General features: G+C 40.1%; 1 protein-coding gene across 1 annotated transcript; it reads left to right on the top strand.

Moving 5' to 3' along the window:
* Positions 1-216: 216 nt before the first annotated feature.
* LOC123995959 (endothelin-1-like) lies at positions 217-11,730 on the top strand. The gene is made up of 4 exons (XM_046299606.1): positions 217-347; positions 8,699-8,858; positions 10,756-10,884; positions 10,993-11,730. Exons 1-4 carry the CDS (start codon positions 248-250, stop codon positions 11,099-11,101), a joined length of 498 nt encoding a protein of 165 aa, XP_046155562.1. The 5' UTR covers positions 217-247; the 3' UTR covers positions 11,102-11,730.
* The last annotated feature ends 5,517 nt before the right edge of the window (positions 11,731-17,247 follow it).

Here is a 17,247-nt window from a genome sequence, read left to right as displayed (position 1 = left end):
GGTAAGATAAGGTCAAGTAAATTAATAACATGGCTCAGAGATAAAGCGTCAATCACAACTTCCACATTTGTCATTACATAACATTTTACTTTGATCTAACATATCCTCAATAGGACTATGTTCATCAACCAGACAACATTTGATTGTGTGACCTGCTAGTATTGGTCTGCAGGACATTTTAAATGAGTGTGTTTTTGATACATGAAGAATCCTAAACCACTCTGCCGTTGTGGTAGCCAGACATCTGATGCTTATGAATCTGAGGGAAAAGTTCAATCCACCTAGCTACGTTCTCCTTGATCGAAGAAGGACAAAACTGATATGTTTAGGTCCGGACACAAATGAAGGTAAGATGTAACTATCTAGAGATACGTACTCTCTATAGATGTGTACTTTTTCTATAGATATCTCGAGATTTGTAATATCAAAAGATACAATGCAACAGGTGTTCACAATGGGCCTGTTGCATTACATCATGCAGTACTTTTCAGGAATGTGGACAACTCATTCAGCCCAATATAAAAATATACTGTTATTTTGGTCTGAATATTTCTTTGTCATGTGTTGCTGACCATGTGTGCTGCACATTCCCTTAGGAACCACAGACCATAAGTCAGTTCTATAACAGAGATCCCCAGGCAACACCCCACCTCAGTGTAGAGGGCTTTAGCTGCAGGAAAAGGGATTCAGCTCTGGTGGTGGGCTGAATTGAACAAAATGGCTTACAGATAAGCTATCAATTACAGCTTCTACATTTCTCATGACATGAAATGGATTTTTTTGTTGTTTAATCTAACATATCTTAAATATGAGTACATGTATCAACCAAACAACATGTCATTGTGACCTGTTATTGGTCTGCAGGACATTCTAAATGAGTGTGTTTTTGATAAACTGCATATTGGTTATCCATGAAGAATCCTAATCCACGTAGTTGTGGCAGCCAGACATCTGATGCTTATTATAAAGGGGTTGATAAATAGCCTTTTTTTTTTCTTTTTTTTTTTTAATCTGAGGGACAAGTTCAAAATATCTCGCTATGTACTCCTCGATCAAATAAGGACAAAAGGTATACATTTAGGTCAGGACACAAACAAAAGTAAGGGTTAGCTATGTTGAGATAAGTACTCTACCTCGATATCTCTAAATCAGAAGATACAATGCAACAAGTGTTCACACTGGGGCTGTTTTTACATCGTGCTTTCGAGGAATTTGGACTAGTCAACCAGCATGATATTACAAATATATTTACTGCTCTTTGGGTCTGAATACTTCTACGTCATGTGTTGCTGCTGCAAATTCCCTTCAGAACCATAGAGCATACAGTTTTATAATGGAGACCCCCAGGCAACACCTCACTGGTTTAGAGGGCTTTAGCTGGAGGAAACAGGGATTCAGCTCTGGTGGTGGGCTGAGATTTAACCGCACCCCAGTGATCTGAACCAGGAAAAACATATTCCATTAACGTCAATCCTAATTGTATGGGGAAGGAAACCTTGTAGACTATTTATCAAGGTCAATACTTTATTAAGGCAAATAAAAGAACAAAAAATTAAAAGACAAATTAAACATGGATTATTATTGTGGATTATTATTATGGATTTTATTAGATAGATACTTCTTAAAAAACAATGTCCTGTGTTATGGGTGTTGTGAAAGTACACTATGGTTTATTGTTTCTGATATATGATAATAAGAGTTCAACATTGGTTAGTTCAGCAATGTCTGGAATCCATACAAGCTATTATACACAGCAAAACTGTTGCTTGTGGTAACATGCCACCCATATATTGTATTGTACCATATATAGTGCATTCAGAAAGTACTCATACCCCTTGAATGATTCCACATGTTGTTGTGGGACAGTCTTCTACACACAATACCCCATAATGACAAAAATACAACTTGTTTTAGATATGCTTGCACATTTATTGAAAATGAAACACATATATACAGTTGAAGTCAGAAGTTTACATACACCTTAGCCAAATACATTTAAAAACTCAGTTTTTCACAATTCCTGACATTTAATCCTCGTATAAATTCCCTGTCTTAGGTCAGTTAGGATCACCACTTTATTTTAAGAACGTGAAATGTCTGAATAATAGGAGAGAGAGTGATTTATTTCAGCTTCAATTTCTTTCATCACATTCCCAGTGGGTCAGAAGTTTACATACACTCAATTAACATTTGGTAGCATTGCCTTTAAATTGTTTAACTTGGGTCAAACGTTTTGGGTAGCCTTTCACAAGCTTCCCACAATAAGTTGGGGGAATTTTGGCCCATTCCTCCAGACAGAACTGGTGTAACTGAATCAGGTTTGTAGGCCTCCTTGCTCACACACGCATTTTCAGTTCTGCCCACAAACTTTCTATGGGATTGAGGTCAGGGCTTTGTGATAGGACTCCAATACCTTGACTTTGCTGTCATTAAGCCATTTTGGAAGTATGCTTGGGGTCATTGTCCATTTGGAAGACCCATTTGCAACCAAGCTTTAACTGCTGTCTTGAGATGTTGCTTCAATATAATGGTCATTATGGCCAAACAGCTCTATTTTTGTTTCATCAGACCAGAGGACATTTCTCCAAAAGGTATGATCTTTGTCCCCATGTGCAGTTGCAAACTGTAGTCTGGATTTTTTTATGGCGGTTTTGGAGTAGTGGTTTCTTCCTTGGTGAGCGGCATTTCAGGTTATGTTGATATAGGACTCGTTTTACTGTGGATATAGATACTTTTGTACCTGTTTCCTCCAGCATCTTCACAAGGTCCTTTGCTGTTCTTCTGGGATTGATTTGCACGTTTTGCACCAAAGTGCGTTCATCTCTAGGAGACAGAATGCGTCTCCTTCCTGAGCGGTATGACGGCTGCGTAGTCCCATGGTGTTTATACTTGCATACTATTGTTTGTAAAGATGAATGTGGTACCTTCAGGCATTTGGAAATTGCTCCCAAGGATGAACCAGGCTTGTGGAGGTCTACAATGTTTTTTCTGAGGTCTTGGCTGATTTATTTAGATTTTCCTATGATGTCAAGCAAAGAGGCACTGAGTTTGAAGGTAGGGCTTGAAATAAATCCACAAGTACACCTCCAATTGACTGAAATGATGTCAATTAGCCTATCAGAAGCTAAATGTCCTAAAACTATAGTTTGTTAACAAGAAATTTGTGGAGTGGTTGAAAAACAAGTTTTAATGACTTCTGACTTCAACTGTATCTAATTTATGTAAGTATTTTATAGAAGCATCTTTGGCAGCGATTACAGATGTCAGTCTTTCTGTTTATGTCTCTAAGAGTTTTCCACACCTGGATTATGCAACATTTGCTCATTGTCCTTTTCAAAATTATTCAAGCTCTGTCAAATTGGTTTTTGATCATTGCTAGAGAACCATTTCCAGATCTTGTCATAGATGTTCAAGTAGATTTAAGTCAAAACTGCAACTCGGACACTCAGGAACATTTACTGTCTTCTTGGTAAGCAATGCCATTGTAGATTTGGCCTTGTGTGTTAGTTATATTATTGTCCTGCTGAAAGGGGAATTCATCTCCCAATGTCTGGTGGAAAGCAGACTGAAGCAGGTTTTCCTCTCGGATTTTGCCTGTGCTTAGCTCCATTCTGCTTATTTTTCATCCCCAGTCCTTAACGATTACAAGAATACCCATAACATGATGCGGCCACCACTATGCTTGAAAATATGGACAATAATACTCAGTAATGTGTTATATTGGATTTTCACAAAAAAATAACACTTTATATTCAGAACAACTCTGTCAGCTAGGTTAGTATTGTGGAGTAACTACAATGTTGCTGATCCATCCTCAGTTTTCTGAGGTAACTGTTTTAAAGTCACTATTGACCTTATTGCGAAATCCCTGGGTGGTATCCTTCCTCTCCAGCAACTGAGTTAGGAAGAACACCTGTATCTTTGTAGTGACTGTGTGTATTGATACCCCATCCAAAGTGTAATGAATAACTTCACCATGCTTAAATGGATATTCACTGTCTGCTTTTGTTTATCTTTTTACCCATCTACCAATAGGTGCCCTTCTTTGCGAGGCATTGGAAAACCTCCCTGGTCTTTGTGGTTAAATCTGTGTTTGAAAATCACTGGGACCTTGCAGATAATTGTACGTGTGGGGTACAGAGACTAATGATAGTAGTTATTAAAGACTCACGTTAAATACTAGTGGTGTGCAGGTCAGTGGAATTATGCTTTGACAGGGGGTTCAGGATATTATTGATATAAGATATGTTTCTGTTTAGAATTTAAGACAGTTTGGTAGGCTGTTTGTTTGTCAACTTGTCTATAAATAGATGCAGTTTCTCTTCAGTCATTATGTTGCCCTAGAAGACTAAATAAACCCTTGCTCACCAATTATGTCATAAGTCGATAGAATGAATGCTTCAATCTAGCTGACATCAGTAAAGTTTTCTCTGTCATCTCTGCTTCTTTCGTGGAGCAAAGATGTTTAGGGACTGGGGAGAAAATGCAACAACAAACCAAAAAACTGGGAAGATTTTGTTTTAAAAAATCCAAATGACATCAGATTTAATGGTTGGAAGGAAATATACTAACTAAAAATGTAATGTGTTGGTCCCATTTTTCATGAGCTGAAATAAAAGTTCCCAGAAATTGTCCATACACACAAAAAGCCTTTTTCTCAAAAAAATTGAACACAAATGTTTTTACATCCCTGTTGGTGAGCATTTCTCCTTTGCCAAAACAGTCCATCAACCTGAAGATGTGACATATCAAGAAGCTGATTAAACAGGTGCATATTGTGCTGGGGACAATAAAAGGACACTCTAAAATGTGCGGTTTTGTTACACAACACAATGCCACACGTCTCAAGTTTTGAGGGAGCGTGCAATTATCATTCTGACTGCAGGAATGTCCAACAGAGCTGTTGCCAGAATGTTCATTTCCGTACCATAAGCCACCTCTAAAGTTGTTTTAGAGAATTTGGTAGTACATCAAACCGGCCTCACAACTGCAGACCACGTGTAACCACACCAGCACAGGATCTCCACATTCGGCTTCTTCACCTGCGGGATCATCTGAGAAGGGGGAGTGGGGCGCTGAGGAGTATTTCTGTCTGTAATAATTACTTTTGTCGGGCAAAACTCATTTGGATTGGCTGGGCCTGGCTCCACAATGGGTGCACCTGGCTCCACAATGGGTGCACCTGGCTCCCAAGTGGGTGGGCCTATGCCAAGTCATGTGAAATCCATAGATTAGAGGCTAATGAATGTATTTCATTTGACAGATTTCCTTCTGTGAACTGTAACTCAGCAAAATCGTTGAACTTTTTACATGTTGCGTTTGTATTTTTGTTCAGTATGGAAAGCTGTGAAAACGACCCAACATGTTTCTGATCAGATTTCAGTTCAGCTTGGATGCATATTTTATGTGGTTGAAATACTATCAGCTTTTATGATGCTGATAAAGGTAGCCCCTTTACAGAAGGTATCTAACTGTTCATTCATGGGGGGGGATATTTTCTGGAGGCACTGTATATATACAGGATTACTGGGGATATAATCTGTGGTAGTTCATAACGTTAGATGCAGAACTAATCTTGTGAAAACAGGGCCAGGGGCTCTGACAGTGTTGCCTCAACATTCTGCCGGAGACCGTTTCTCACTTAATGGCTTGGTATGGATTAAATAGTAATCTCATGGATGACTTTGGCAATCAACTCCTGAACCGCTAAAGCAATGAACTCTCACTTCTCCAAATAGGTCACTAAATAAAAGGTCATCTCAGGAGGCACACAAGGTTTGTAGTGTAACATTTCTATAGAAAATGCCATCACAGTATAATCCATGGTCCAGGCGTCTGTTTGGCGCGGAGTCTGTAAGACCCCAACCTTTAATATCCTTGCTAAAATTCTAAAGGAAGAAATCCACCATTAAAACAGCTCCCTGATCAAAAGATGATTTACCTTTAGCTATTTGCATCAGTCAAAGCTACTTACATAAATCACTGGACACCTGTATGATCAGACTGTCTGTTGGGGCATTTTCCCTGAGACTTGATGATAAAGATCTGAAGAGGACTGCTTGGGTGTACAAGGGAAATCTGGTTTCCTTCAAGTGATAAAAAGTCAAACGCCAGCTGAATTATCAGAAGCTGCACTCGTGGCTTGCCCCAACAGACGCCTGAATGCACTGCATGAACTTGCAAGGAACATGCAGGGTACAATGCGGTTGGCCACTGATTCATTGGAGTGCTTTAAAATCCAAATCCACATGGCATTTGGGATTCTCCACCACATGAGCTTTATAGCACATTTTATTCAACTATTGACCTTTACAGGGTGTAACAGTTTGATACAATTTACAAAATAAAATATAAAGTGTAAGAAATATATTAGGGTTAGATGGGGGAAACATAAGAACGTAGCTATGTGGAGACAGTGTCACTATCAGAAGAAAATCCCTGTCTATACTGGACATACAATGGCAACCTAATCTAGACTTCATCTGGGCTATCAGACTGTAATAATACAGTTGAAGTGGGAAGTTTACAGACACTTAGATTGGAGTCATTAAAACTCATTTTTCAACCACTCCACAAATTTCTTGTTAACAAACTATAGTTTTGGCAAGTCGGTTAGGACATCTACTTTGTCAATAACACAAGTAATTTTTCCAACAATTGTTTACAGACAGATTATTTCACGTATAATTCACTGTATCACAATTCCAGTGGGTCAGCAGTTTACATACACTAAGTTGACTGTGCCTTTATACAGCTTGAAAATTCCAGAAAATGATACCATGGCTTTAGAAGCTTCTGATAGGCTAATTGACATCATTTCAGTCAATAGGAGGTGTACCTGTGGATGTATTTCAATGGCTTCCTTCAAACTCAGTGCTTCTTTGCTTGACATCATGGGAAAATCAAAAGAAGTCAGCCAAGACCTCAGAAAAAACATTGTAGACCTCCACAAGTCTGGGTCATCCTTGGGGTCAATTTCCAAACACCTGAGGGTACCACGTTCATCTGTACAAACAATAGTATGCAAGTATAAACACCATGGGACCACGCAGCCGTCATACCGCTCAGGAATGAGACGCGTTCTGTCTCCTAGAGATGAACGTACTTTGGTGCGAAAAGTGCAAATCAATCCCAGAACAACAGCAAAGGACATTGTGAAGATGCTGGAGGAAAAGTATCTATATCCACAGTAAAACGAGTCCTATATCGACATAACCTGAAAGGAAGAAACCACTGCTCCAAAACCGCCATAAAAAAGCAACTGCACATGGGGACAAAGTTCGTACTTTTTGGAGAAATGACCTCTGGTCTGATGAAACAAAAATATAACTATTTGGCCATAATGACCATTTTTATGTTTGGAGGAGAAAGGGGGAGGCATGCAAGCCGAAGAACACCATCCCAACCGTCAAGCACAGGGGTGGCCGCATCATGTTTTGGGGGTGCTTTGCTGCAGGAGGGACTGGTGCACTTTACAAAATAGATGGTACCATGAGGATGGAAAATTTTGTGGATATATTTAAGCAACATCTCAAGACATCAGTCAGGAATTTAAAGCTTGGTCACAAATGCATCTTCCAAATGGACAATGACCCCAAGCATACTTCCAAAGGTGTGGCAAAATGGCTTAATGAGGCGGCAGGGTAGCCTAGTGGTTAGAGCTTTGGACTAGTAACCGAAAGGTTGCAAGTTCAAATCCCCGAGCTTACAAGGTACAAATCTGTTGTTCTGCCCCTGAACAGGCAGTTAACCCACTGTTCCTAGGCTGTCATTGAAAATAAGAATTTGTTCTTAACTGACTTGCCAAGTAAAATAAAGGTAAAAATGACAGCAAAGTCAAGGTATTGGAGTGGCTATCACAAAGCCCTGACCTCAATTCTATAAAACGTTTGTGGGCAGAACTGAAAAAAATGCGTTTGCAAGCAAGGAGGCCTACAAACCTGACTCAGTTACACCAGCTCTGTCAAGAGGAGTGGGTCAAAATTCAACTAACTTATTGTGGGAAGCTTGTGGAAGGCTACCTGGTACATTAAACAATTTGGCCAGTGGGTCAGAAGTTAAACCATTTAAAGGCAATGCTACCAAATAGTGTACGTGTGTATGTAAACTACTGACCCACTGGGAATGTGATGAAAGAAATAAAAGCTGAAATAAATAATTATCTCTACTATTATTCTGACATTTCACATTCTTAAAATAAAGTGGTGATCCTAACTGACCTAAAACAGGTAATTTTTACTAGGGTTAAATGTCAGCAATTCTGAACAAGAGTTTAAATGTATTTGGCTAAGGTGTATGTAAACTTCCCACTTCAACGGTGTGTCTGACTGACATCAAATGTATAACCAGTGATGATCAGTGTCTTTCTGAGGGCTGGATAAAACGCTGTCTGTTGCCAGGTGTAGTCCAGTGGCAGTAAGATGGCCTATAGACTCTGAGAGGGCTGGAGGACACTCAATAAGTTAATCGTTTGATAGACTATTGGCCCTTATGAGAAGCACATAAAAGGATTGATGTGTCACGATTATAACAGCATTAGCAGTGCCAAATGAGCTAAAGTACACACTGTTCTTCAGAAACGAATACAAATGGAGTGACCGCAATCTCACAATTCTGTACCCTATGTCCTTGTAAAAGGTTCATTAGCGTGTGTTATCTTGATATAATGCCTTATTCGTGGGTTTTCTCATTCTCCCAGCATACTCAGACTCCACCTCCATCCCTGGTTCAGAGGGCCCCGTGAAGCTGCTTAACCACAGGCCCCTTCGGCGGGAGAAGCGTTGTTCCTGTGAGAATCTGAAGGATAAAGAATGTGTGTACTTCTGCCACATCGGCATCGTCTGGGTCAACACTCCTGGGTGAGTCCGTCGAGACACTCACACAGGAACATCACCCCCCCCCCATAAACATACCATAGCGAGAAAGATCCTGAAGGCACATCTCTGTGTTGTGAAATCAGAGATACATCTATACATAGTTTTGGTGGATTGAAAAGGTGGAAATGCGTAACAATTGAATGATAAATTCTCATGCTGTATCAGATTTTTGTATTGCACCATGGTGTGTTGGGACAGCGCAATGAGCCACAGGGTTTTTTTTTTTTTTTTTTGCGTTTCATTATCACATCAGGGTGTAAGGAGCTGGATGATTTGTGGTACTCTGTAAATCTCAAAACCACAAAGTGTCAAGGATTTAATTTAAAATAAGAGGCAGCTACTGTTTATCATCAGCTAAGAATGTCTCTAAACTATTTTCTGCTGAAGCTTCTTGTGTAACATAAATAAAGATATCTACTCACATTTTTCAAAAACAAGTAGTGTAACTCTTCAACATTTACTACAGTCAACCTACAATACGGTGGATCTGAACATACCTCCTGACCCAAATATCCCACATCCAATTAGTTGGAGCAGTGGTTAGAGCTTCTGTCCTCTTGTTAATTCCCTGTTTCCCCAAAAGAGCTTTCATATGTGTTCTGGAAGTACCAGGTTTCTATAAGTTTGCCACTATGCTGTACTTCCCCATGGTTAGCCAAAAACAGCTACTAAAGACTAAGGCCTATACATTTGAGGTACTATGCTATGTTTAAACATGGAATCACAGTATTAGTATGCAATTATGTAATCCCTTGTTGTTGCCATTATCATATCATTGGTAATACCACACACGTCCGCCTACCAAACATTATTAAAACAAAGGGGTGGATATCGGCAGTTAGGAACTGATATTACATTTCATATTAAAGTTCACAAATAACCATTCATTTCCAAAATTAGCATAGGGTCTTATGAAACTCATGTGTGGTTTCTATTAAATTCTGTTGACTCAAGCTATCTACTTCCAACGCCAACTCTAGCAACTACGACAGGTCACAGTTCCTAAAAATGTGAGGACATTTACTGGCAGTCATAGAGACAGGCATTCACCGTCCAGAAAACTACAACGGGGAGAAAGAGATGAGAAAAGAAAGGGTCACCTTTCAACAGCTGCCAAAAACACAGTATGGAATGCAGATGTGTTGGTGTTCAAAGAGCAGGCTGCTCTGACAGACCAACCGACCTACCGACTGACTGACCTACCGACCAACCGACCAACTGACCTACCGACAGATAGATGGGTGCATGTGTGTGAGTGTGTGCCTCAGCGTGCGAGGGATGAGTGCATGTGTGTGATGGTGTGTGGAGAACACAGGGAGGAAGTGACCCTGTTTGATGGGGATGCTTTGAGCCGTGCATGGCATCTGGAATCATTTTACGGTGTGCATGGTCTTCTTAACATGTTCCAGGCATGAGATGGGCATCGAGCCATAATGGCGGGCAGGCAGACATGCTCTGGTTGGCATCAGGATAAAGGTTAATTCCCAGAGCAATGAAAGAGCAGCTTCAGGAGATATAAATGTGTTATTACAGACTGCCGTCCTCTCTGTGTCCTGTAAGGCAGATTTAGTACATTATACCCTCGAGGCTCATTAGACACCAGTGTTTGCCCAGCTTTTCAGGGTCATGCGGTTGTATACAGTACATGGTAACTGCTTAATTGCTTCTGTAAAAGCATTTTGTGAGTGCCAATAGTCATAGGATATTGAGCTATTATGAGCGCTTCAAGATAAAATTCCAGACATCCTGTGCTGTGCTGTGATAAAATAAAACAAAACACTGAGTTCCCTTTGTAGGTTAAGAAACACATCCATTCAAAGAGATTGTTCATCCTTCCATGTACAAAATGTGCTCATCAATCCCCTAACTCTGTCTCTAGTCAGATAGTGCCATATGGAGTGGGCTCTTTCCCTGTTCGACTGAGGAGAGAGGTGGGACGGTGCTTCTGCGCGGAGAGAAATGACTTGGAGTGTCGTCACTTCTGCTCTGCCTTGCGGACACTCAAAGAGTAAGTGTTCTTGATTCACATTTCAAGTGTGTTAATATCATTGCTATGCCATGTCAAGTGTTGGTAGGAAATGAGTTTAAATTGTCATTGTTGTCCTAATTTCCATAGAGGTGAAAATGATTTGGTCAAGAGGAAGTTTGCGACAAAGTTTAAGAAGAGATATAAGGCTGGAATCTTGGACGAAAGGAACCAACAAACACTAATTCAAGAAACCTGAAAGGAGAGAATGGACATCACCCTCGTTCAATGTGTCATCCACTTTCATTGGTCTCTTTTACAATACGATGCAAAAGAACATTGTACAATGGTGGCCTGTGTCTGAAATGTATTTATGAAATTATGTCGTAACTTTGCCTTCTTTTTGTCATTGTGAATAATTTTTGAATGATTTTATTGCTGTACATAAATATTTCCACTTTACAACATACAGTACATACATCATTTTGAAATCAGATATTGTTACATTAATGCAGAAATGATCAGTATTAAGAGAGTAAATGTAAATGTCTTGTATCTCTGTCAAAAGTGTCTGTCATTTTAACATGTTTTGACCACTTACTTCCATTGGACATGTTTTCTGTCATGAAGTTTGAAAGTGAAAGATGTACATGCCGTAGATGCAAAGCAATGCTGTTCGTTGTTCTTCACAGTGAGTTATATGCCAAGCCAGACAGGAAATAAACTGTGTGATCTAGGACAGGTGGGTTATTGTACAATATAGCCAAAAGTAAAACATTTACAGTTGAAGTCAGAAGTTTACAGACACTTAGGTTGGTGTCATTAAAACTCATTTTTCAACAACTCTACAAACTTCTTGTTAACAAACTATAGTTTTGGCAAGTCGGTTAGGACATCTACTTTGTGCATGACACAAGTCATTTTTCCAACAATTGTTTAGCAAGGAAGAAACCACTGCTCCAAAACCACCATAAAAAACTCCAGACTACGGTTTGCAACTGCACATGGGGACAAAGATTGCACTTTTTGGAGAAATGTCCTCTGGTCTGATGGAACAAAATAGAACTGTTTGGCCATAATGACCATCGTTATGTTTGGAGGAAAAGGGGGGATGCTTGCAAGCCGAAGAACACCATCCCAACCGTGAAGCATGGGGGTGGCAGCAGCATGTTGTGGGGGCAAGGAGGCCTACAAACCTGACTCAGTTACACCAGCTCTGTTAGTAGGAATGAGCCTAAATTCACCCAACCTATTGTGGGAAGCTTGTGGAAGGCTACCTGAAACATTTGACCCAAGTTAAACAATTTAAAGGCAAAGCTACTAAATACTAATTGAGTGTATGTAAACTTCTGACCCACTGGGAATGTGATTAAAGAAATAAGAGCTGAAATAAACCATTCTCTCTACTATTATTCTGACATTTCACATTCTTAAAATAGATTGGTGATCCTAACTGACCTACAAAATGATTTTTTTTACTAGGATTAAATGAATGTCAGGAATTGTGAAAAACTGAGTTTAAATGTAGTTGACTAAGGTGTATGTAAACTTCTGACTTCAACTGTATATTGTTTCATAGATGATTTTATAGCTAATACATGACAACATACCCTATATCCTTGTGGTTTTATGGCACATTATGTACAGCATGCATGCCTTACAATGGAGTAACTCATTGGCTGAACGCCCTAGCCTGTCCAGCATTTATGGAGCAGAAGAAGAGTGGCTGTCATCCAATCATCATCCCCCTCCTTTCCTCTGCTCACCTTACAGTCAGGTCGAGCATTGCTTTGGGGATCAGAGATGGACCTTGTCCTCTCTGTGCTCCCTGCAGACCATTTCTCTGTCAGCCTGAAGAAGCCTGTAGGACCGCTGGATTGAACATGATTACACCCTCAGCCCTATCTAGTCTTCTCCCACAATGCTGTGCTCACAGCTCACAGGAAAATAACTATGTTCCGTTGGATATTGGGCCATGGTGTCTCAATGCATGATTTGTGGCTTTATGCTACTGCAATTTCTTCAACTTTGCTCTCATATTGTTTACAGTGTTGTTTGCAATGTTTTGTTATAGATTACTGCGGTACATCCAACCGTCCCATGAGGATAATCAAGTAGGACAAATTCTACACACAACATAAACAAATATATAAAGCAGAAGCCTCTCAATTTTCTCTGAATGCACCATGATAATTCCTTTTCTTTTGAACAATTTCTTGGAAAAATAGAGGTATTGCATGAACAAAATTCACACATACTGTACCTTCAGAAAATCGAACAAATGGAGAGGTGGAAACAAATGTCTCCTGTAGACAGTTCCCATCAGGCCATATATTACAGATGGATCTTCAGGGTCAGATATATAGTGTGCCCAGGGAGCTTAAGTGAAACTAGAACTCACATCTGCTTCTTATAAGACCAAAATTGGCCAAAGCTTTTCCAAAACGAGATTTCTTGGATATTCCACCGTTATAAATACAAAGGCATTAATCATTTAAAATGCAACGATTTTAAGTTAATGTTACCTTAACAAAATACAATGCTTTATAAAATCACTTGCATATTATGCTGGCAGTGCCAGGGTGTTGTTTAGCAGGTGATGCCAGTTAAGGATGGACCCTTTTTTAAATTTAAATTTCTGAGTTCGTCTGTTGTTTGAAGAGAGTCAGACCGAAATGCAGCGTGTAGGTTACTCATGACATTTAATGAAGAAAATGCTGTACATGAAATAACTGAGAATACAAAACAACAAACGAGTGAAACTAATACAGCCTATCTGGTGACTAACACAAAGACAGGTACAATCACCCACGAAATACAACGCGCACTCAGGCTACCTAAATACGGTTCCCAATCCGAGACAACTAGAATCAGCTGACTCCAATTAGGAATCGCCTCAGGCAGCCAAGCCTAACTAGACACACCCCTAATAATACACACTCCCAATTAATACAAACCCTAATACGAAATACAACATATAAACCCATGTCACACCCTGGCCTACCCAAACATATAACAAAAACACAAGATACAATGACCAAGGCGTGACAGACATGCCCAAATCTAACTGCCTGTTGCTCAGGACCTGAAGCAAGGATATGCTTCAGGTCCTGAGACAGCAGGGGTTCAAACTGTAGAATCCAGTTCCTACATTATAACATGAAAATAGATTTTATCAAACAAAACAAAGCTACTTTTTATCTCTGGGACCCTCAGGATGACAAATCAGAGCAAGAAATACTGAATACATTATTTACCTTCAGAGGTGAATATATCAAACCAGAGGCTGTGATAAAAGCATTTTGTTGTTGTGCACTCTGCTCAAACAATACAATGGTATTTTTACACTGTAACAGCTACTGTAAATTGGACAGTGCAGTTAGATGAACAAAAATGTAAACTTTCTGCCCGTATAAGATATGTATATGTCCCGGAAAGTTGGCTGTTACTTACAACGTCAATCTAGTCACATTAGCGCACGTTAGCAACAACCGTCCCGGTTTAGGGACACCGATCCCGTAGAGGTGATTCAGAGACGAAGAGAAAGGACTACTCAGGACTTTAAATGCAGGCCTTAGATACAAAAAAATACATTATAACGCAGTATTACAACCTATGCATTGTTTGCTCTTTATCCTGTCAATTCATATGCCTTGAGTAAAGCCAGTGTCTATCTAACACTATACATGTCAGCTACTACAGCAACTGAAATGACTGCAACACTTAACAAAGAGATGCAGTTAGTTTCGGAATGGGTAGCAAGGAATAAGTTAGTCCTAAATATTTCCAAAACTAAAAGCATTGTATTTGGAACAAATCATTCACTAAACCCTAAACCTCCACTACATCTCATAATGAATAATGTGGAAATTGAGCAAGTTGAGGTGACTAAACTGCTTGGAGTAGCCCTGGATAGTAAATTGGTGCGGCTGGCTTCCGGGTTGGATGCACGTTGTGTTAAGAAGCAGTGCGGCTTGGTTGGGTTGTGTTTCGGAGGACGCATGACTTTCAACCTTCGTTTCTCCCGAGCCCGTACGGGAGTTGTAGCGATGAGACAAGATAGTAGCTACTAAAAACAATTGGATACCACGAAATTGGGGAGAAAAAGGGATTTAATTAAAAAAACGTTTAACATATTGATATAACAGTAGCTAAGATGGGGAGAAGTCTTTACATAATAAAGCGCTGCTCTGCCTTCTTAACAACACTATCAACAAGGCAGGTTTGTCGCACCTAGACTACTGTTCAGTAGTGTGGTCATGTGTCACAAAGAAGGACTTAGAGGGAAAATTGCAGTTGGTTCAGAACAGGGCAGGACGGCTGGCCCATAAATGTACATGGAGAGCTAACATTAATGGCATGCATGTCAATCTCTCATGGCTCAAAGTGGAAGAGAGATTGACTTCATCATTACTTGTTTTTCTAAAAGGTGATGACAAACTGAACATACCGAGCTATCTGTTTTAAATACTTGTGCACACCTCGGACACCCATGCATACCCCACCACACATGCCACCAGAGGTCTCTTCACAGTCTGCAGGTCCAGAACAGACTTTGGGAGGCGCACAGTACTACATAGAGCCATGACTACATGGAAGTCTATTCCACATCAGGGAACGGATGTAAGCAGTAGAATCAGATTTTAAAAACTGGTAAAAATACACCTTATGGAACAACGGGGACTGTGAAAAGACACACACAAGGGTACAGACACATTGCCATACCAGGCAGTGATGCAACCAGTCATGCTCTTGATGGTGCAGCTGTAATTCTTTTTGAGGATCTGAGGACCCATGCCAAATCTTTTCAGTCTCCTGAGGGGGAATAGGCTTTGTAGTGCCCTTTTCATGACTGTCATGGTGTGTTTTGACCATGATAGTTTGTTGGTGATGTGGACACCAAGGACCTTGAAGCTCTCAACCTGCCACACTACAGCCTAGTTGATGAGAATGGGGGCGTGCTCATTCCTCTTTTCCTGTAGTCCACAATCATCTCCTTTGTCTTGATCACGTTGAGGGAGAGGTTGTTATCCTGGCATCACACGGACAGGTCTCTGACCTCCTCCTTATACAGTAGGCTGTCTCAACATTGTCAGGCCTACCACTGTTGTGTCATCGGGAAATGAATGATGGGGTTCAATTCCTGCCTGGCCATGCAGTCATGAGTGAACAGGGAGTACAGGAAGGGACTGAGCATGCACCCCTGAGGGGTCCCCGTGTTGAGGATCATTGGGCCAGATGTGTTGTTACCTACACATTCTTGAGCCTTGTTGGTTAAGCTTTAGCTACCTGCAGATTCATATTCCAGAATTTCATGCATAGTGGCTTGCTATGACAATCCATTTGTACTGTAGCTATAGGTTGGAATTATGGTTAATTGTTTAGCTAACGAGCTAACTAAGTACATGTCTAAACAAAAGACTCGGCCTTCTATTGCATTCCATGTGTACATGTCTAGACAATAGTGACCCATCCACTTAGATAGATGTGGCTGGGGGTGGTTATAGCATTTCTTTCACACAACCCTTCAATTTAGACATGTGTCTGGGTAAGCATAATCTAATAATTATCAAATATTTTTATCTGGACACTTTTAAAGTCAGATTAGGGTAAAGGCCAAGGACTAGATAAAGTGTATGTTTACTTAGTGTAGGCTACTACTTTCTCCACTTTTTGTCTCAAAATCTTTGGTTGTTTACTACACTACTTTACTCACTCTATTTAGCAGATGGCCTCACGTGCGAATCCTTAAGGAGATGGGTGGTTTCTAATGCTTAAGAGGGAGTGAACAATGCTAAATAGGTGTAGACAAAGAAGAGCTCTCCGATAGGTGTACCAAAACATTCAAGGCACATTTTTCTCAAAGATGGGGTTTCAAGTTTTTAAACTTTCAAAGCAGAATTACTTTCCCATTGTTCTTCAACTGTAGTGTAGGATATATAATTTTGTAACTCTGAATCTCTACTTTTATCCAATGTAAAAAAACACCATTTCAAATTTTGCTACATATGACCGAATCGAGGCAGTGGGTCACAAATGCTTGCTGGATTCCCTTGCATTCGATGCTAACAGCGACAACAATGTCATACTCTTTTGACCAGACAGAATCAGATAAATGGGCTACACATACAGAGACAGAGGGGCACTGTTTCGTTCGCTCGGATGTTTTCTTCAGGGGAGATACAGTTGAAATCGCAAGTTTACATACACCTAGGTTGGAGTCATTAAAACTCGTTTTTCAACCACTTGTTAACAAACTATAGTTTTGGCAAGTCTGTTAGGACATCTACTTTGTGCATGTGTAGCGTGGTTCGTTCTGCATTGTGTACTGTTAATTAGGACACTGCCACGACTGGAGGTCTGCTGGTTGAATTATTTTTATTTGCCCTGCACACGAAGACAACA

Source organism: Oncorhynchus gorbuscha, linkage group LG14, assembly GCF_021184085.1.
Source record: "Oncorhynchus gorbuscha isolate QuinsamMale2020 ecotype Even-year linkage group LG14, OgorEven_v1.0, whole genome shotgun sequence".
Taxonomy (NCBI): domain Eukaryota; kingdom Metazoa; phylum Chordata; class Actinopteri; order Salmoniformes; family Salmonidae; genus Oncorhynchus; species Oncorhynchus gorbuscha.
Note: the sequence above shows the minus strand (reverse complement) of the source record. Positions and strands in the feature narration are given on the sequence as shown.

What these genes read in the sequence shown, in the direction of transcription:
- LOC123995959 (XM_046299606.1), top strand. Translation starts at nt 248, where the DNA reads ATGCTTATGAATCTGAGGGAAAAGTTCAATCCACCTAGCTACGTTCTC. An exon ending in GTCTGGGTCAACACTCCTGG is followed by an intron (nt 8,859 to 10,755) that starts GTGAGTCCGTCG and finishes CTCTGTCTCTAG; the next exon opens with TCAGATAGTGCCATATGGAG. An exon ending in GCCTTGCGGACACTCAAAGA is followed by an intron (nt 10,885 to 10,992) that starts GTAAGTGTTCTT and finishes TAATTTCCATAG; the next exon opens with AGGTGAAAATGATTTGGTCA.